Below are 20,499 nucleotides of genomic sequence, written 5' to 3'. Positions count from 1 at the left end.
GAAGAGTCACGAACACTCTCCCATAGGGGAGGTAGGACCTTTCATTTCATAGACTGATGCCTTCATAGATCCTGTGAAATCATGGGCCTTCCCATCATCTCCGCTTCTATTTAAAAATAATCCCAGCTGGGTGAGAGAGGGAAAGAAGTGAACCGGCTATAGTTCAGAATATTCACTTTCAGAAGACTGTTTTCTTCCAGGGATTATCGACACGAGCAGCAGAGTAAACAGGTAGCTCTGCCTAAGAAATAGGAGTGAGGAGTGAGGTCCTGGTTTCTTCCAACCAAGCCAATCCCCTTTAAGGGATTAATGTAGTTGGCAGTTGTCAATTTTGATCCTTATTTATAACTGTTCTCAAATTTGGCTACATTCTGGAATCATCCGAGACAATGTAAAAGCAAGCACTGGTACCTGGTTCCCCAGAGATTTGACCTTAATTGGTATGTGGTACAGCTTGTGCACTGAATGTTTTAAAATCGTCCTAGCTGATTCTAATAGGCAGGAAAGTTTGAGAAGTATTGTCAAGTATCTCCCCTTCCTCAGTTTGAAAAATACTAGATATTCATTAGGATCACTGGAAATTAAGGAGGAGGATGAAACGTGTAAGCATCCAAATTACAGTCCAGGATTTAAAAGAGACGTGTCTCCCTACCTAGTCCACACCACTTTCAACCCAACCCCACACAAGGCAAAGGGGGAAATCAGTGGTTGCTGACACTCAGCTTACTTTCTCACCAAGATCGTAGGAGGCTTCAAATCTATCAGTAACAGGGATCAGTAGTCTCATGATCCAGTCTCCCCAGCCACACAATACAGAGTGCATGCCCTAAACCATGCAAAAACACCAGACAGACACTTGCACAAGAAGATTTTAGCTCCACAGAGACCTGAGAAGCTGCCATGCACCACTATCCACTCAGAAGCTTGGTTTAAAGCAAAGGAGGAGAGCTGATGAACTGTTTGGAGAGGACTGTGCTTAACAAGGCAAAGAAAGGGCTACAGCCTTTCTCGCCAAGGCTGGACCATCCAAAATCTGGCCCATGGAACAGACCGGTTGTGACTCCAGTTCAACCTGCATCAGCAGACCATTTCATGCATGGTGCTCTTCTTCCTGTCTTTCCCTTTGGGCAAAGACAATGTGATAAAGCGGAAAGGCGAAGGAAAAGGAAGTGAGGAAAAGAAAAGTAATCTAGTGAACACTTTTGCCTTTCGGCATGGAACAGATTTGTTATCCGTCAATTGTTGGTTCCAGATCTGCTGTGGTAGCATGGTAGCAAGTTCTAGTTCAGAGAGAACAGCACCTTCCTGTCATCTCTAAAGAGAGAAAAGACTTTTGCAAGGGGCCTCCAGCATTGTTCAGCTGAGCTCAGCCTGTGCTCTCAGCAGGACTGTAACAAAACCATTCTAGATGGAGAAGGTATAATGGAAACATGGAACCAGGAGCAAAAGATCCAAATTCAAGTCCATTTCTCCCCCTTACTAGTGACCTTGATCAAGTAACCTCACTCTCTGAGTTTTAGTTCTCTGCCCTGGCTCTGTCATACAAGGTAAGACCATGTTCACGTTGGTAGGTACTTAGGTTGCTATACCTGTGTAACACTGGTAGCAGAAAGTAGCCTCTTAGACCTCACTGCCTGCTGGAAGGAACATGTGCTGCTGCTAAGGTCGCTTCAGTCGTGTCCGACTCTGTACGACCCCACAGACGGCAGCCCACCAGGCTCTGCCGTCCCTGGGATTCTCCAGGCAAGAACACTGTGCAGACTCTCCTTAAAAATGATCTCAGTCTAGCTAGAAATCAAACTAATGTTAGAGTAGACAGTGTATCCAATTTCAGGGATATTAATGTGGTCTAAATGGGGCTCAAGCTGTACACATTCCCAGCTGTGGTCTTAGGTCATTGGACACTCTCTGTATGGTGACCATCAATCTCTTGCCCATCCAAGTTCTTCTTTACAGGCACAGACCATGGTTACAAGGTAATTTCAAATTGCTTTCTAGTTTTTTTTAAAGCACTACTAGAGGGCAAATTCATCATGTGAAGTTCTTTTCTTATTTCACATAGGAGGATCGTTAGTTACCTACTAACTGATGAAACACACACATAAAAAAGATAACAGCAAATATATTTCCAAAAACAGCAAGCGCAGCTCTCCCTCAATCGTCCACTGATAGCGTGTACCCCTGTGTTATTTTTAAAACTCTGCCATCCAGCCAAAGCCATGCAGAGACACACAGTGTGGGTCCACCATTCACAAGCACACAAATGCAGCAGGAAGTGCTCACTTTCTCCTAACTGCTTCTGCAGCATCTGCAGCTCCTGCTGAGCCTCTGCCAAGGAGACCATGGGTGTCTCACAGCAGCCAGGGAGGGGAGGGCCAGCAGAGCTGAAAGGCAGGAAGCTGGGTGGAGCTGAGGGCAGTGGTGCCTGGGGAAGGCTAACCAGCGTGGGTATGGATTGGAAATGAAGGCCTAGAAACAGAAAGTTAGGGAGAAAGGACATAAGTCATTAGACTGAAAGGGAGAGAAAAGAATGGGTAAAAGATTGAGAAGGTGGAACTATTTCCTGACCAGGTGTCTCCTTGGGGAGTGTCTGTCATTCAATGTGGTGATGACTAAGATGGCCAAGGGGGAGCACAGCTACCCAAGAGGCTGACTTATCTCACTCCCTCCTTCCTCTCCCCTGCCAGGGCTATCCTGCATTCACATTCTATGCTCATCTTGAAAACAGCTGGTTATAAAAAGGCAAGGTAGCATTACCATAGCTCAGGCAGCCGTGAGAGCCCCATCCTAGCCACCCGGGCATGGCAAGTCAGGATGGCTCCGCCTGAGTGCTCTCAGGGGCCCTGGGGTGCTGCTGCCAGCATGGGCCAGTCCTGGCCCCCATGACAAGACTCCCCCATACCTAGAACTCCTGAAAGAACAGGACTCGCCCTGAGGAGGACAGGAGTAGGCTAGGAGGGTGGGGACGCTGGCATGACTGAGGCATGAGATTCAAGGCTGATGGAAGCAAACGTGAGAATCCCAAACCACCGCGCTCATTCACCAAAGGAAAAATAAAAGCCTTGGCAAACTGACTTAGACACAGTGGCATGCAAATCTGTCTGGACATTCAAATAGTTTAAGAAAAATTCTTAACATATGTGGATTCTTCCATCCTTGCTGCAAACCTACTGAATCATAAACTCTGGCAGAAACTTTTTTAAAAGAAAAAACTTCACAAGTGATCATTATGCAGCCCATCTATAGACTTCAGGAAGCCTGGGAAGTTTGAATCTCTCTCCTTTTCCTAAAAACAGTTGACAGGCATGTAGTCCACAGAGGGAGCAGAAACCAAGACGTCTAGACTTGTGGAGACTGTTTCACACAGAAGATGGTGATCACATTCTGAAAAACATCCCTTATCCCAGGATGCTGACATAGTACCAGAGCAGTACAAGACCCCTGAATTACCAAGTGTCACAGCCCAGGCCTCCTTCAGGGAGGCATTCTGATTCTAAAACCTTCGACCTTCTGCTCTTTTTAATCCCAAAGCATTCACAGAGATGTCTACAGTGCTTGGCAAATGGTTTTTCCCCATGATTTCCTGGTTTAGCTGGAAATTTAGGCCCAGAAACTTTGAGCCCAGAAAGAGCTGGACACATTCTTTTCCTTAAGATTTGGTTGACTTGCTCTCAAGAGAGACAAGGACAGCAGAAGAAAAGTGTCGTTCTTCTGTAGGCATCTCTACTGAATGCAGCCTTACCGCAACCACACTAAAGGCAGCCAGCCAGCCCGTTTTGTTGGGGGGCAGCAGGTGAGAATAAGGTTTGCCTGTCCTGTGCCCTTGCTAGTGTGGAGCTGTGATTGGATAATACACCCCCTGGTAACTAACCTGAGGCAGGTAAATGAAATATACAACTCTGTCGGTCCAAGATATACACCATATATATATCAAGGACCACCAACCCATTCATAAAACCATGAAAGATAATGTAATGTGAACAGAATCCCTTCTAAGGATACTGAAGCATCCTCAGCTATGAAGGAAATAGTCCCACCAACTACAGAGGCTCCTCTGCAGATAAAATGGGGAAATCATACAAGGGAGCAGCAGAGGGAAATTTCTTTTTGCTCTCTGGCTACAATAATCCTGAGAGAAACATTTTGCCTCTTTGATTCCCAGGGTGAAATGAGAGAAAGAAATGAAGATGATTCTTTTAAAATGATTAGCCAATGACTGGTCAAAATTGGTATGCAGATCAAAGTCTGATGTGGATTATTTATTTTTCTACAGTAGTTAAAGACTAGTCAGACCCTAATAGTGAATTTAAATGGTCTCTTGATTTTTGTCCAGGATCCAATGTATCTAAGCTCCTAATGGTGCTTTTCTTGTCCCTGAAGAAAAGTCAAAGCTGAGTGAGAGGAGATGAAGCCCCTGCCCCATTGGCTAGTGCATACCTGGATGGGCCTGGCTGGCCTCGTTGGGGGGATTCTGGGGAGCTGGGAAGCTGATAGGGTTGCTGCTGGGTTCGGCCTTAACCCCCTGAGATGAACTGGTTGCTGATGGTTTGGAAGACAGTACAGCAGAATGACTCGAATGATGGATGGAATCTACAAAACCCATGAATGAAAGAACATGTTTGGTATTCTACAAAGAACTGGAATCTGATCTTACAATTTAATCAGGGCAGAGCCTTGTTTTCAGGGAAAGCACCAAGCACAAGCACTGTGAGCAGCTTTCATTCCTTACTTGCAGACTGCTCCTTCAGTGAGAAAAACCACCTGAGAGGTAACAGTGGGGCTCAGAGCTGGGAACCAAGACAAAGGCACCTCCAAAAATACCAGGCAAGTGCAGCAGCATATGTGGACACCCAAGGAAACTCAGGGGTTCAGGAGCTGCAGCTGGCTGGAGGGATAAGACATCCCATCTTATAGAAGGAGACCAATCAGACAGATTGTGTGCCTGTGAGGCAGTGGGGAAGCAAAAGTCTCCATCCTCTTCTCACTCTCCCCACTGTGATCTGCCTGGTCCAACAGCATCCAGGTGAGAGTGGAGACCCAGTGACAGGGTCAACTCGTAGAGTCAGGAGCAAAGCAAAGGTCCTGACCCACTGGGGCCTATGTTTGGCATGGTTCAGCCTGACACAGGCCAAGGTGTATCTATAAAGCCTGGACGTGGAAGTCTCCTCTCAGCCTAGAAAAAGGTGGTTCCACTCAGAAAGTGGAGGCTACCTGAGTGACCAGGTGAAGCTTTCTTCTCTTCATAGTGTGTGTACTCGCTGGCGATGTCCATGTCAGAGCAGGCTTCCAGCTCATCAGACAAGAATGAGGAGCTGCTGGGAGAGCGCTGAGAGTCAGACAGGGCGTGACTGCTGCACGGCGTGAGGGAGCGGGCGTCCAGCTTGGCCTGCAGGACTTCAATCACTTTCTCCTTCTCCTGCAGCTCCCTGCTAAGCCTAGTGGGGTGAAGGAGGACAACAGGGGAAGCCAGAATCACTGGATGAGCTAGTCCTTATGAGGAAAACTACGTAAGTCAAGGGGACTGTGCCTGCAAAGAATAAATGAAATTACCCATCTCTGGTTTAGGAGTGAGAAGGAGGCCGGGTGCAGAGGGAGGGGGAGCAAGAGGTGCCCAGTGCACTGGCCACATGATACACTGAGGACTTGCAGAGGCTCAGCCAGCCCTCTAAGACACTGCTGATCCAAGCATGGTCCCCAGGACAGCTGGAGTCCGAGAACTCCTGGTTCCCGGTCTCCAACAACGTAAGCACAGAAATAGACGGTGAGCACCAAGAAACACAGCAGTGTGGCATTCTCACAACATCCAAGAGTATGTAAGTAGAATCATCTGGTTGATTAAGATACAGACCATGTGTGTGTCTATGATAGATTAGAGAGAAAAACAAAATCCTTTGTCTTTCACCACAGATATTTGGAGGAGCACTGAGTGGTCTAAAGCACACTCATGACACAAAGGGATTTGAACTGGTAACTACAAAGAACTCTAAGCCTGAACTTTATTGCACATAATAAGAAAACATGCAGTGACTCATTGGAAACTGGTTTCCAAAGCACTGTAGCCTCCCAAGATCTGCAACATTGAGGAATTTTATTAGGAACTGTAATACAATTCTTTTTTTCCCAAGGAAACTGTGTGGCCACTAAACTAGCTGCTAACTCAACTTGGGGGTAAGCCAACTTGGCAAAAAGCACACCGTGTATTTAAACACACAGAGTCGGGGAGCAGAGGAGATCCTTGGGGTGCTAAGGACCCTTGAAATCTGGTAAGTTTACTTTTAGGTCAGACTGACTCTAGGTTACTAAGCCTGGAGAATCATTATACAAATAGAAATCAACAGAATTCTATCAAAAGAGTGTAAAGAATTAAGCTAAAAAGAACAGGTAGGTGTTTCATGAACAAATGAATTCATTACAATCAGTACTTTCCATACCCCCTCCCCACTTCCAACTTGTGAAGTTGCAGCCCTCTTTGATCCCTTAGGCCTTGTTCCCAATTTCTTTACCAGATTCTATTTGAATTACCTCAGAGCCAGTGGCTCGAGTCCAGCTTGATCTTTCTCACTTTTATGATCCTCTGCAAACCAAATTCAGAAAGAAACAGTAAGAAATTAAACAGGTCTCACTTTACACATTACAAGTGCAAGAGCCTATTCAAGCACAAAATAGTGACCACTTTATGTGTGGTCAGGACATGTGGAAGAATTAATCTCGAGACCTCATGCTACATTTTTAGAGAACAGACCTGCAGGATCTCTAGCACTCACCAGGCAGAACCTCCCTGACCTGGCAATCACCATCATGACTGCCTCTGCCCCAAATCAATGCAAAAAAAATTCCAAAAGGCACTTGGCCAGATTCCCTCCGTAACATACCAGGCTCCAAGCCTGCCACAGAACGACTCCCAGGTGAGAGCTCTCTGTCCCCTCATAGCTTTCACATAGAACCTGCTTTTGCTTTGAGGAAGTGACCAACAACCCTGTCCCACCTCTGCACCTGCCACTGGGATGTGGGCTGGTTGGCCCCCAAAACTGATCCTGCCGTGCCCCCTCGGGTGCTCTCAGGAAATTCTAAGTAAAAGACTCTAACTGTGACCAATATTCCTAGCCTGTGTACTGTGATGTTCAGTGCCCATGTTCAAGTGGACATGGTGCTGTCCTTTATCTCTATTTGAATTATATTCATGTGTGATGCCGGGCAATAGGGGAAGAAACAAGAGATGTCAAAGATTTCAAAAGTTAAGCCATTTGCCCACAGAGACTGAATGGTAGCATCAGGCTAGAGCTTGTGTCCTGCAGTTCTCAATTCAGGCCTCTTTTTATTGCCATGAAGTCCTCCCACCCCTCCTCCCTTTCTCCCCCAACACTGGATGAACTCAGCCTCCTTTCCCAAAGGGCACAGTCCATAAATGATGACATTTCTACAGTTGCAATCACGGCCTCTCCGACCCTGTGCTTCCTCCTCTGTGCGGCCCACAGACCAGTCCTAATCTCATAACGGCCCCCAGGAATGAAGCCGAAGCAGGACTTGGGTTAACAGCTGTGGTGGAGGTGAGATGGGCACCTGGGGCTGGGCTCTGGGAGTCACTGAGAGGGTCCCAAAGCCATGAGGCCGACTTACTGGTGCTGAGTTTGCTGGTGAGCCTTTCTGTCAGCTGGCTGCCCTGGGCGAGGTGCTCCCGGAAGCTCTGCCCCAGGTAGTAGTCAATGTCGTTGCTCCTTAGGAGGTCCTCGAAAGACTTTACCGTGTCTTTCGAGTGCTGAGTGAGAAGATAACAGATACCTCTCCCTTCCCGTATTTTCTGACGTAGGTAGGATAGTTCTCGGGCCTGGTCCTGAATCAGGGAATCATATTTCCTAATGAATGAAAGAAGAGGAAAGAGTGAGAATGGAAAATTAAGCTATGGGAGCTTCTGTAGAGATTTCTGTATCTCTAAGAATTCCTCAGTTTATGCTGAATTCTGGCACCAAAACCAAAGGATGTGTTTAAGAGTAAATTCTGTTCTGACAAACTTGCATCAAACAACATGGTACAGCAGCATTCCTCCACTGTTTACTATACATTAGTCATGTGCCAAAAGTGAAAAATAAGTTCTGTGGGGGTAAATACCGTGCTGTATTTTACTTCCCTTACAGCACCAATATAGTGTAGACTTATAGTTGATAATAAATGATGAATATATTTATTGAGTAGGTACTCAATAAATGCTAAAAATCCAAATAAGTCCTTTCATGTCTTCTACTTCAAAGACCATCTATATCACGGCAGGCTGTATTTGCAAAGATGGCCATTACTCGAGCTCCCGTTCCACATGCTTGGCTACAGTGTGGCTGTGCCCCTCTTTCATCATTAGGTGGAAGCCATTCTCTACCTCCTCAAATCTGTGTGGGCTCTGTGACACTGCGCCAAGTCCAGGAATCACTCTTAATTCACCGGGCAACTTTTACTTCCTGACTCTTGGAAGCCAGCTACCATGCTGAAGTGAAACTACCCTGAGACCACCACTATGAGAGGCCCAGGCCAGGAGGACAGGCCCCGGAAGACAGGAAGCCACGTGCAGAAAGAGAGAATCCAGGGAGCACTGTACCACCAGACACGTGGATGAAGAAGCCGTGTCTAGGCAGACAGTGACTCCAGCCCCAGCATGAGAGACGGCATGAGAGACCCCAAGTGAGAGCTACCCCTACTAAGCCCAGCCATTCACATAAATTACTGTTTGAATGCCCTACTTTGGGGTAGTTTGTTACTCAGCATAGATAACCTGGATACCGAGATGGACATCTAGTCCGGTGTTTTTCAACACAAAGTATCAATAACAATAATAATTATGGCAAATAGTGTTGAGAGCTTTAATATGTGCTAGGCATTATTATAAGTACTTGGATTAATTCATTTAAACCTAATAACCACCCTTTGAGATAGGTTTTCTTATTATCCTCATTTAATAGATAAAGAAACAGGCTCAGGAAGACTAAGGAGGCTTGCATAGCCTGTAAGTACTGGAGCTAGAATTCAAACCCAGAAAGTCTGCCTCCAGTTTGACTACTTGTATGAAGACATTCCTAAGAGGAAATCCCAGGGACCTGGTATCTCCCAGCAGGGGTCATGTGTCCTTTCTTAACACCCAGGGCTACCTTTGAAATAGGTCCTCTCTGACTGCCCCAGTGGGTTCTCTCTTCTACCTGCCTGGGCTTCCCTATTTCACACATAAACTTAGACATCTTCAGTCAAGCAATGATCCACAGAGCACCCTCCTTACCCAGGCCACGAGGCAGATCTCAGCTCCTCGGCCAGCTTCCCTTCCGTCCCAGTTTTTGGGAGCTGGGCTTCTAGCTGGGACACCCTCTGGATCAGACTCTCCAGATCCTTTTTAGCCTGAAGCCCTGGAGGGTAGAAAGCCCCAGTGCCATCAGACAGCCACTCCTCGTCCTCATCAGTGACACTGTGCGGTGAAGATCCCTCTAGGGCACCAATGGCCTTCAGCTTTCGGGGTCTCTCCAGACTAGATGAATAATCGCTTGTAACTGAGAGGGACCGAACCCGGCTCTTCAGGTTCTGAATGACCTTGTTGGCGTTCTGCAGCTGGGCCTTCAGATCTTTGATGTCCTTACGTAGGACAGAGATGTCTTCTGACTTTCCGTATGCCCGGAGCTCCTCCTGCTTCCCCAGTTGGCTGTCCGGGGGCTTCTTCCCAGGGGGGCTGGCTATTGTGGAGCCCAGGTGTCCCTGCTTGGAGCACAGCCCCTCCATCAAGACTGTTTCCCTGAGGCTGTCGTGCTCCTCACACTCTGAGAAAAGACAAAGACATCCTCCTGAGCGAAGCTGGGCATGCTGCTGAGGCCATGCCCTTCAAGGTCTTGAGGACAATAATTACTAGAACAAAAGTTAAAGCAGTACTTTATTCAGTGCTGGCACTGTGCTAGCCTCCAAATGCTGTATTTCTTGTCCTCTAAGAGCCCTGCAAGTCAGGTGTGCTCACCTTCTATTTTACTCAGTGTTTTTCTCCTCAATTTCAATTTGGTGGATGTCCCTATAGCTAAAATGCTTTTATAACAGAAAAACACTTTTTTTAGATGTTCAGTTTGCATATCCCCCTGATAGTTCAGTTGGTATCAGCCTGCAATGCAGGAGACCCTGGTTCAATTCCTGGGTCAGGAAGATCCGCTGGAGAAGGGATAGGCTACCCACTCCAGTATTCTTGGGCTTCCCTTGTGGCTCAGCTGGTAAAGAATCTGCCTGCAACGTGGGAGACCTGGGTTCTATCCCTGGGTTGGGAAGATCCCCTGGAGAAGGAAAAGGCTACCCTTTCTAGTATTCTGGCCTAGAAAATTCCATGGACTGTATAGTCCATGGGGTCTCAAAGAGTTGGACATGACTGAGCAACTTTCACTGACTCACTCAAAGCTCATTTGATCTTCTCATTAATAAATAGACTTTAGTATTTTTTTTTTCTGGTGGTTCAGATGGTAAAGAATCTGCCTGCAATGCAGGAGACTGGGTTTGATCCCTGGGTTGGGAAGATCCTCTAGAGAAGGGAATGGCAACCCACTCCAGTATTCTTGCCTGGAGAATTCCATGGACAGAGGAGCCTGGCAGGCTGCAGTCCATGAGGTCACAGAGTCAGATACAACTGAGCAACTATCACACACACAGTATTTTTTCTAAAATAATCAGTTGGATAGAACTTTTTTTTTAAAGTTCACACTGAAATTGTTTTTTAAACAGGTAGCATGTTGAAAACTAATTGTAGAAATTCAAACTCACACTCAGCCTCATTTTGGGCATGAGTTCTCCAAACTTTCTGTCCCCCTCTGTCCTGTGTCCCCTTCAGCCTACTGCACCCCTCAGCCCTGCTCCTCATCAGATGTGGGATTGGCCAGCAGTACCCAAATGTGAAGGCTGCCCTTAGTGGGGGAGGGCCAGCCCCACACCCAAGCTCTCACCAGGGCTGGTGCTCTCCTCCCGCTCAGCCTCGTTCTCGCTTCGGCCACAGGTCTCATAGCCCAGGTCCTGGAGGTCCACCTGCACCTGCTTGCTGTCCTGCTTCACTGATGATCCACCTGCTTGGGAACAGACAGGGCGTGCTACAGAGGATCTAAATTTCCCACATACACTCATCCTCAGCAGCACGCACCCTGGCCCTTGGGGAGGTCAGACCCAGAGTGGGATAGATGCTTCTTTGGACTGAGGTGGGAGAAGAAACACCTGCTCCAGGCAGCAGGACCTCTCTCAACCAGGTGAGCTTGTTCCCCATTGGTGAGCTTACCTACAGATAACCTGGGCTTCCCTGGGACCAGACATGTTTAAGTCAGACACTGCATACTATCAACTCTACAAGCCCCAGGGAAATTAGCAAATGCTTTGTTCATGGGGGCTCAGGAAATGTTTGAATGGAGCAGAACTAACTCAGTTTCAAAGACACCAAGATCTGCACCGTTCTGTAAGTGTTATAAACGTGACTGTTTTATGTTAAACTGATAAAAATTAAATAAAACTTTAAATCCCCAAATTGAATTAGCTACATTTCATGTTCTCCATAACCACATGTGACGTAGATACAGAACATTTATGTCACTGCAGAAGTTCTACGAGAAAGCACTGATTCTAGGCCAACAACAATGGTACATTTTTGAAGAGTCTACTGTGGTGCAAAGAGGAGCAGAAGAGAAACAATCAACATATGTTGAGAGCGGTAAGGCGGTCTGTTGACTGTACCAGAAATCAGTGAAGCTAGACGTTAGCTCATTCCCTCCCTATGCTGTCACTGCAAACTTGCTTTATTCATTCATTTGTTTCTGCCATCTGCAGATTGAAGTTGAGTATCCACTTCCATGGGCTTCCCTGGTGGCTCAGTGAAGAATCCACCTGCCAAAGGAGATGTGGATTCGAGCCCTGGGTCAGGGAGATCCCCTGGAGAAGGAAATGGCAACACACTCCAGTATCCTTGCCTGGGAAATCCCAAGCACAGAAAAGCCTGGCAGGCTACAATCCATGGGGTTGTAAAAGAGTTGGACACGATTTAGCGACTAGGTAACAACAACAATCCACTTCCACAATGCTAAGGTCATAGTCAGGATTAAATTGGCCATGAGACTGGGAAAGAAGAGTGAAGTCTGCAAAGCATGAGCTTCTCAGGGAGAAGACAGGTGGTGGTGAACTTAAGACTTACTAAACATGACTCTGTATTTCTCCAGCTGGTTGGCCTGGGCAAAGACAGTGGCTTCTGATATCAGCAGCTTCTCCTGGAGATCCTGATAGCGTTGTTTGCATTGTGCCAACTGGGAGCGCAGGTGCTTCGTGGATCCCGAGAGGTGAAATTCTGACTGTGGCCCAGGGTCATGGGTCTGGGGCTGGTTATCCAGCTGTGAAAAGAGCCAGCACAGAGTCAGGGCCATCTGAGCTCCTCCCCAGGCAGTGGCAGCCACTTCGCCTTGCGAACTCTGTGTACTTCATCCGTGTGTCTGTCGTAACACTCCTCATTCCACTTGGCAGCTACTTGCTTTCCAGACTGAGCACCTGGAGAGCTGGGGTGATGTTTTATTTATCTCTGTTGCTACAGCACACAGCACAGTGCCACCTGAGTCTGTGAGGAACCCTCAGCAAATGTTTGTTCGTGGTTGAAAAGAGAAGGGGTGGAAACCTCCACTCATCTCTCCCTGCATTCCTACCCAGTTGTTCTCTCGGTCCTCTTCTATCCAGTTTACTTAATCCCCAGCAGGCAATGGCACCCCACTCCAGTACTCCTGCCGGGAAAATCCCATGGGCAGAGGAGCCTGGTAGGCTGCAGTCCATGGGGTCACGAAGAGTAGGACAGGACTGAGCCGACTTCACTTTCACTTTTCACTTTCATGCATTGGAGAAGGAAATGGCAACCCAGTCTAGTGTTCTTGCCTGGAGGATCCCAGGGACGGGGGAGCCTGGTGGGCTGCCGTCTCTGGGGTCGCAAAGAGTTGGACACAACTGAAGCGACTTAGCAGCAGCAGCAGCAGCAGCTCAGCCCCCTCCCCTTAGAGAATCCTGACAGTTCCTCTGAGGCTCAGGAGCAGACCCCTGTGCTGAGCTGTGAAGTACACAGCAGTGATAGGTAAGAGATGTCATTACACACCACTGACTGGCTGCCTTAAAGCCCCGTGTAGCTCTATATTGCATCCTATGGAAATGATCTGGTTTCGTGCCATCTTTTCCCACCATGCTGAATATCTGAAGGGCAGAGATGAAGTCTTATTGGCTGTTTCCAGTGCCTAGTGTCTTGCCTGGAAAATTAAGCATTCAAATATTTATGAAAGTTAATTACTCATGTAATATTCATGAGATAATATTGTAGAAGAAACCTTTCTAAAGGCTGGATGTTAGAGGAACATTATTACCACTACTTGTGGTGCAAAGGTGCCCTTCCTATGGTACCTCCTGACCCACGGGGCAGAACAGTTTAAGGTAAAAACGGACATTGCCAGCCTTTATCCAAGGGCTTTTCATCTAACCCCACACTTACTTGGTGAGCATCCACTGTGAGGGCAGCCCCAAGGTCAAGGCTCCGGGGTCTGGGGCACGGCCTTGTGGTCACACCCTCCTCTTCTAGGCATTGGCGCTTTCCAGGAGAGTAAACCAGCTCTGTGTTCATTCTGTTGATCTCCTGGGCCAGGTGCACAAGGAGCTCAGGATTAAGCTTACTAGTCCCTTCCTTGCTGCTCAGCACCAGCTGTTCTTTGAGGAGGCTGATGATATTACGGGCATTCTTCAGTTTTCCCTGGACCTTTCTGAATTCAGCCTGAAGGCTATTCTCATTCAGACCCCTTTTGGCAACCACAGTCTCCACCATCACCTCGCCCTTCTCCTTGTCTTCCTCAATCTCCCATCCATCAGACATTGCTTCTCCCATCTGCTCTTTCAGCTCTGCATTCTCAAGGCAAAGGCTCAGCATGGTGTTCCTGCAAGAAACATACACAGTCAGGGGCCGGGTCTGGTCTTGGCCTCATTTCCTAGGAGCCCAGTTAAACCGCAACTCAGTCCATCAGAGACTCAGAGACACCCCAGTACATGAAGTGACCTCCAAGACCTATTAAAACATCCCTTATTTTATATACAAAGAAATCAAGGCTCAGGAAGAGCAGGAGATTCCCCACACTCCCATAAATACTTGGCAGCATTATCACTAAAAATCTTGGACTCAAGACACACAGTCTACTTGTCTTTACCCATGCTTGCAAACTCATGTTCTAATTTTCAGTGGCCTGTAGAATAAACAAGGATACTTACTGTTAATAAAAAATAAAAAAAGGACATTGCCTGGGAGAAATTTATGATTATGTAGACTAGAGTTCTATTAATTATCATCAGTCATTTTTCAACTACTGGATGAGAGACTGGGACCTAGGAACACAGAAGACACAAACACCACTAACCAGAGCTGTAGTCAAATGTGCTTATGTTAATTAGTTGCTTTCTATCTGCCTCCTGCGATAGGAGCTCGTCTTCATGAGGGGGAATTCTGTCTGTTCACCCACGGTCCCCAGAGCCTCCACAGTGCCAGCTGCACATAGAATATTCCTATTTGCTGAGAAGATATAATGGGCTAAACAACTAATTTTCACCAAGATATTCTGGTTGCAGCCTTTCCTCTCACCAAATCCTTTACTAGGATTGGATGAAAGCAATAAAAAGTATGGCTTTAATAAGGCAATTTATTTAAAAAGGCAGTTCACTTCATTGACTTAGTGGAGTCACTGGATGCTTACATGAAATTCTTAAGTGCTATGGTTAGTTCAGTGTCTGCAACTGAGAAGTTTTATAATTCTGCTCTTATCAGCTGCAGACCTGAGGAATACTAACAGCAGAATCCTAGGAGGTGCTTGTTTAAAAAGCTTAAGAGCTAAGGCCTAAGAATCTACATTTTATTTAAATTCCACAGGTGATTCTTAAGGACGGTAAATTGAGAACTGTTGACCAGGAGACACAAAGGTAGTAGCTAATTCACAGCCTGAAGGACCAGCAGTTCGCTGGGCCTCTACATTGCATGGCCCAGAATCCTAAAGTTTTGGAATAGATCAGAGCTTGTCTAGAGTGAATTAAGGATGAACATGGTTTAGGACATAGGAATCAGAGAGACTGTGAGAGTTTCCTCAGTGGAGAAAAGGGGAACAGGTATTTTACTAAAACTGAAGTGTAACAGGGAAAGAAAGGGGCACATGTGTGGTATAAAGAATATTTAATGTTATGTCATAACTTTGTATTTGGGGGGGAAAACCCTGCTCTTTTCACAATACAAACTAACAAAAGCAAGGCTCAACAAAATCTTCCCAAAAGAGAAGAATTACAGAGAATTACGAATTACATAGTCTATCTTCTATGGTATCAGTGGTGCTTCTATATTCAGCTGTGGAATTGAAAGAGATGTACTGTTCTCACCCATGATAGCACAAGAAAGTTTACACATAATGAAGTTTAAATCAAACTTAAGCTCGATGGACGTGAGTCTGAGTGAACTCCGGGAGTTGCTGATGGACAGGGAGGCCTGGCGTGCTGCGATTCATGGGGTCACAAAGAGTCGGACACGACTGAGCGACTGAACTGAACTGAACTGAAGATGAGAAATATGATGATTCAGAGTAAAAGAACCAGAACAAAGGATAATTGCAAGAGAATTTCAAAAAAATGTTTGATAAAGTATATAGGAGAAAAGGCTTAGAATTTAATATTTGGGAGCCAGGGATCTTGCCATGGACTATTATGCAAACTTCAGCAAGTTTGCTAGAACTTTTTAGGTCTGAGGTTCCTTAATGGTAAAAAGGTACATTGTGCTAGATGTCAAAGTACTAGTATTAATGTTATTCTATGACTCAGGGACATTTAAGTGGCATACAATAGGCAGGGAAACTATAGGGTATGGATTAGCAGCTTTCCATCTGCACAGCTGTGTTCTAAACAGCAGGCCATGAGGATTGTGACCCTTATGGATGAATGAGTGAGTGGACTATCCCTATGCTATCAGCATGTTTTCCAAGCTTCTTTTGGGGGTGAGGGGGAAGATTGAAAGCAGAGCCATTCTAGCCAAAGAATAAGTTACTTCCCACTTTCGCAAAGTAAATAAAACAGAAGAGATTATTAAAATTGTTATTCCACAATTTAAGGATTTGTGCTTCTGAGAGAAAGATGAGTGGAGGCTCTGTGTAAACCCTCCTCCTCATGGACTGTTCTGGTTCTGCATACAGCAGTGAAGCGTCTTGGGTAGCAGGAGATTCCTTACACATTCCAGTCAATTCAAAAGAGCAATACCTGTCATACAACTGGGAGATTTCCACTTGTGACAGTCATATGTATAGCAGATAATGGGCATTTTTATATTGAATTAAGACCAGATTTATTTGAATAGGGCTTCCCTGGTGACTCAGAGGGTAAAGCATCTGCCTACAATGTGGGAGACCTGGGTTCGATCCCTGGGTTGGGAAGATCCCCTGGAGAAGGAAATGGCAACCCACTCCAGTACTCTTGCCTGGAAAATCCCATGGACTGAGAAGCCTGGTAGGCTACAGTCCATGGGGTCACAAACAGTTGGACATGACTGAGTGACTTCACTTTCACTTTATTTGAATAGTTCAAATGGTAATTATTGATAATCACCATTATTCAGGGCTTCCCAGGTGGCTCAGTGGTAAAGAATCCACCTGCCAATGTAGGAGATGCAAGAGACATGGGTTTAATCCCTGGGTCGGGAAGACCTCCTGGAGGAGGAAATGGCCCTCACTCCAGTATTCTTGCCTGGGAAATCCCATGGACAGAGGAGCCTAGTGGGCTGCAGTCCATAGCATCACAGAGTCGGACGTGGAGCACACACACACACACACACACACATGTATTATCTACTATTATCAGCTCTTCTAAGAATCTGTAGAACCGTGCATGCATGGAGCCTGGGATGTGGACCAAGAAGCCCCATGGTGGCACGAATTCCTTGGCTGCAGCAGTGTGGTCCCTGGGCTACAGCAGCCTCTCAATCGGCAGGCTCCTCTTCTCTGGGGCACGTCCTACCTGATGTGGGCCACAGAGGAGAATCCTGCTTCCTCGATTTGAGCCTTTAGCTCCTTCAGTTCCCCCTCAGCTTTCCTCTTCTCCTCTAAGTGCCGGTGAATTTCAGCCCTCAGGTGGAGCATTTCCTCCTGAAGACCCCTGTTACTGTCCCCTCCTGTCAGGGAAGGAGGAGCAAGAGAGACATTCTGGGTCTCCACAGCTGCCCGGCTTTTCTCCAACGCCACCTTGATGAGCTGAAAGAAAACCACGGTTTAAAGAAGTTAGTTCACTAAGAGGATCTCTGAGGAACATCAGAGCACAAAGGCAGCCTTTAAAGGGACCAAAAAAGGTAGACCTCCCTCCTAGAACTTTCCCCACCATAGGGTCCCTGGAGACTGGTTGGGGTGAGAGGACGCACCGCACAAGCAGGGAGAATTTTTGCCATGGGCCACAGGAGGAAATTGCACAGGTGGGTGAGGAAAAACCACAAGCACACAACAAACTGAAAACAAATGCAAACAGGTGAGGTTTAAAGAGGACTGGAGAGTGTGGATGCTCTTGATTCTTCTCTTTCTGGGGGGACAGAGTTCCTTGGGAGCCTTCTCAAGAGACAAAAAGCTTCATCAGTTCCACAACACTCGAGTCCTTGATTGCAAAGATCATGGCTAAGATACCACAGCTCAGAGCCTGAAGCCAGGCCTGTAACTCAGACTCTGACAAGGATGATTATGAGGAAGGATCCGGGCACTTAGGAGTCATAACCAGAGAAATAGGGTATGGGTGGAGCTACAGGTAAGACAAAGAAACTAATTTCATTGGCAGCAGGAGAATCACAGTCTATAGTTGGTGAGAAGTTAAAGTTGAAGCCACCTAGATGGGATGGGATGGGATAGGAGGAGGGTTTGGGGGAGAATGGATCCATGTATATGTATGGCTGAGTCCTTCAGCTGTCCACCTGAAACTATTACAACATTGTTAATTGGGAGGCTGTTGTTACAACAATTGTTAATTGTTACTCCAATATAAAACAGAAAGTTGAATAAATTTTTTTTTTTAAATTAAAGAAAATGAGGCCACCTGTCTAGCAACCACCTTCCCTGTTGGCTAACACTCTGTGCTGATGCTGCCAGCCAAACTCTCTCTACAGATCTAAGCAAGTGAGAAGAAAACAAGCAGAAACAATTTCCTATCACCTTTGGTTTTTGAAGATACTCTTGAAGTTACTCCTTAAAATTTTAATAAAAGCAGACTGTATGGTTTTTTCCTCAAATAACAATTTTTTAACTTTTAAACTTTTTTACTATTTGTCTTAGGCACCTCTCCAGCTTTTTCATCATGCTCGTTAAAGAAACCAAAACCTGAGTATGATAATCTACTTAGTGTATGACCAATCACTTTAGTACATGAATTTCCTGCCCGTCAAATATTAATCTTATATCCCAATGTCACGATGGCTTGTTTTTCCTTTCAGCGGCAGCATTTTGGGGTTTTGCTTAAAGTTGATTTTGACCTCCCAATTTTCCAAGTCTCCACACAGCTATTTCTGGGTCATGTTTTATCTCTATAAATATAGTGACTTGTACCTGTCACAAATTCATTCTGGCTACAAAAAACCACTTACAATCATCAACATTATCAAAATATTTATGTGCATCTCCATAAATCATGTAGTGGCCACTTGTTTAGGAATGACTTGTAGAATTAATTATATACTTGATTCCTTCAATTAGATCAGGAATATATTGAACAAAACAGGGCTCAGAGGAGCTTAAATGAATCAGTGATTAATAGATCTGCTTGGCCTGTCTCAAAGCCACTGACTGTTGCTTTGGACCTCGTAACAGCATGCTAAAATCTAGGCTTCAGGTGTGTGGTGGGGTTGATTCATGGCGTGTATGTGTAAAGTGTTTAGTAGCACAGCAGTGGAGGTTGTGAAGAGATGTGCAGGTTCTGCCCTCTTGGCGAAAAAAGGAGAAGCTGCCCACGTGTGCTCATTTCCCAGCACCAATCCCACCTGCAGCTGTAAGCCTGAGATCTGGGAGGCTCCTGAGAATGTCTCTATGGCTCTGCTGCCAGGCTTAGACTGGCGGCCATCCCTGAATGTGCCATGAAGCACTTGGGACAAAATGAAGGAGGAGGACTGGAAAAACCACTTTTGAAAGCTTATGACCTAACCTTTCATTTAAATTATGTGACATTATCTTTCTACATAAACTCTTTGCAACTAACTTACCTAAAATAAACACTGCCATCAGCCTTCAATATGGACACAGTTATTCTTTGCTGTTAATAAAGGGTGCTCAGTTGCTCAGTTGTGTTTGACTCTTTGAGGCCCGAAAGACGGGGGTTCTCTCTTGATGGAATTTTTTTCCAGGCAAGAATACTGGAGCGGGTTGCCATTTCCTACTCCAGGGAAACCTTAAGGGTTTCTTCTGCTTAAAAATGATGTCTAATTTTAATGATGCCATCTATTTTTTAAGCGCCTTCTGGATGTATGTTATCTTTTACTGACTTAAATACACTGGCTTTCTTTAAAAAGGGAAAATAAGACCCATGGAATATTAATACCAGAATGGACCATATGGTTTATCTGGTCTGATTTCTTACTTTTAAATGAGAAAACAGAGATCTGATTTGTTCCCAGGCTAATCTGACTTTTCAGATTTCAATGTCCAAGGGAGTTTACTTTGGCTGCTTTGTCTTTAAATTTTAAATGTAAATGCATGAAAAGTGATTCGGGATTAGCATTTTAATCATTTTTTTCTTTATCATCTAGAAAAGCTAATACTTCTATTGTTCTTCCTCAGGCAAAACCCCAGGGTGTCCGTGTATGCAGCAGCGGTACGGATCCTTTAGTTCTATTGTCAGTTTCATCGCATAAATTATTGTTGCTGTTGTTGTTATTCACATTTCCTAATTCTTCTGTTCTATTGTTTCCATTTTATAATTCAGCTTTTTGGTGTGCTGGTTTTCCATTTGCCCCACAGAACTCAATGTGCAAACCTGATCTCTTATTTGAATAGAATGGCTTTGTTTTAGCCCTATTGCTCCATACCTCCCACAGTGTATTCAGTTCTCAGACAGCATTAAGGTATTAAAAATGACCTTTTTTCAAGATCATCACTGCCTTTCTCTCCTTTGCATTTGTGACTGTTGATTAATTTTCTCTATTGCAGAAGTTCAAAAGAAGAGAGACAATGATGATTAGTTTCTTTCACAGGAATTTCCTAGGTATTATAGATCTTACATTTGATTAAGAATGGAATTGTGTGAGAGATGGGGGAAATTACCATTATGGCCAGACCTGAAACTTCCTGAGGAGGGTGAGTCCAAAAATAAAGATGGAGCAATATGCTTTGGCCAAAAGGTGGTTCTTGCCTTAAAAGGAACATAAAGTTGGGTGGATATGTTTATAAGGGGAAGTGTGTGTATGCCTGAGGCAGGAAGGGAGCTTGGTGTTGAGAATAAGGTCTGCTCCCAAGGACACAACTAGGAGAA

The 20,499-nt window shown here is 45.6% G+C and overlaps 1 protein-coding gene across 19 annotated transcripts in view; it reads right to left on the bottom strand.

Moving 5' to 3' along the window:
- The window catches only part of PDE4DIP (phosphodiesterase 4D interacting protein), a 250,860-nt gene that overhangs the window by 24,256 nt on the left and 206,105 nt on the right, over positions 1-20,499 (bottom strand). For 7 of the 19 annotated variants that reach the window (XR_011259622.1, XM_069602460.1, XM_069602477.1 and 4 more), the window contains 10 exons: positions 17,023-17,255; positions 13,490-13,925; positions 12,167-12,359; positions 10,941-11,060; positions 9,257-9,785; positions 7,618-7,853; positions 6,523-6,574; positions 5,212-5,435; positions 4,438-4,590; positions 2,284-2,469 (listed from right to left, as the gene is read on the bottom strand). Coding sequence is in view for 15 of the 19 variants with exons in the window: in XM_069602460.1 (XP_069458561.1) it covers positions 2,284-2,469; positions 4,438-4,590; positions 5,212-5,435; positions 6,523-6,574; positions 7,618-7,853; positions 9,257-9,785; positions 10,941-11,060; positions 12,167-12,359; positions 13,490-13,925; positions 17,023-17,255 (2,362 nt within the window). In the remaining 4 variants the exon portion in view is untranslated. The remainder of the gene's footprint in view (positions 1-2,283; positions 2,470-4,437; positions 4,591-5,211; positions 5,436-6,522; positions 6,575-7,617; positions 7,854-9,256; positions 9,786-10,940; positions 11,061-12,166; positions 12,360-13,489; positions 13,926-17,022; positions 17,256-20,499) is intronic. The other 12 variants (XR_011259624.1, XM_069602428.1, XM_069602469.1 and 9 more) reach the window with 3 other exon arrangements.

The sequence above is a fragment of the Ovis canadensis genome, chromosome 1 (genome assembly GCF_042477335.2).
Source record: "Ovis canadensis isolate MfBH-ARS-UI-01 breed Bighorn chromosome 1, ARS-UI_OviCan_v2, whole genome shotgun sequence".
Classification (NCBI taxonomy): Eukaryota; Metazoa; Chordata; class Mammalia; order Artiodactyla; family Bovidae; genus Ovis; species Ovis canadensis.
This window is presented reverse-complemented; position numbering and strand designations above follow the sequence as displayed.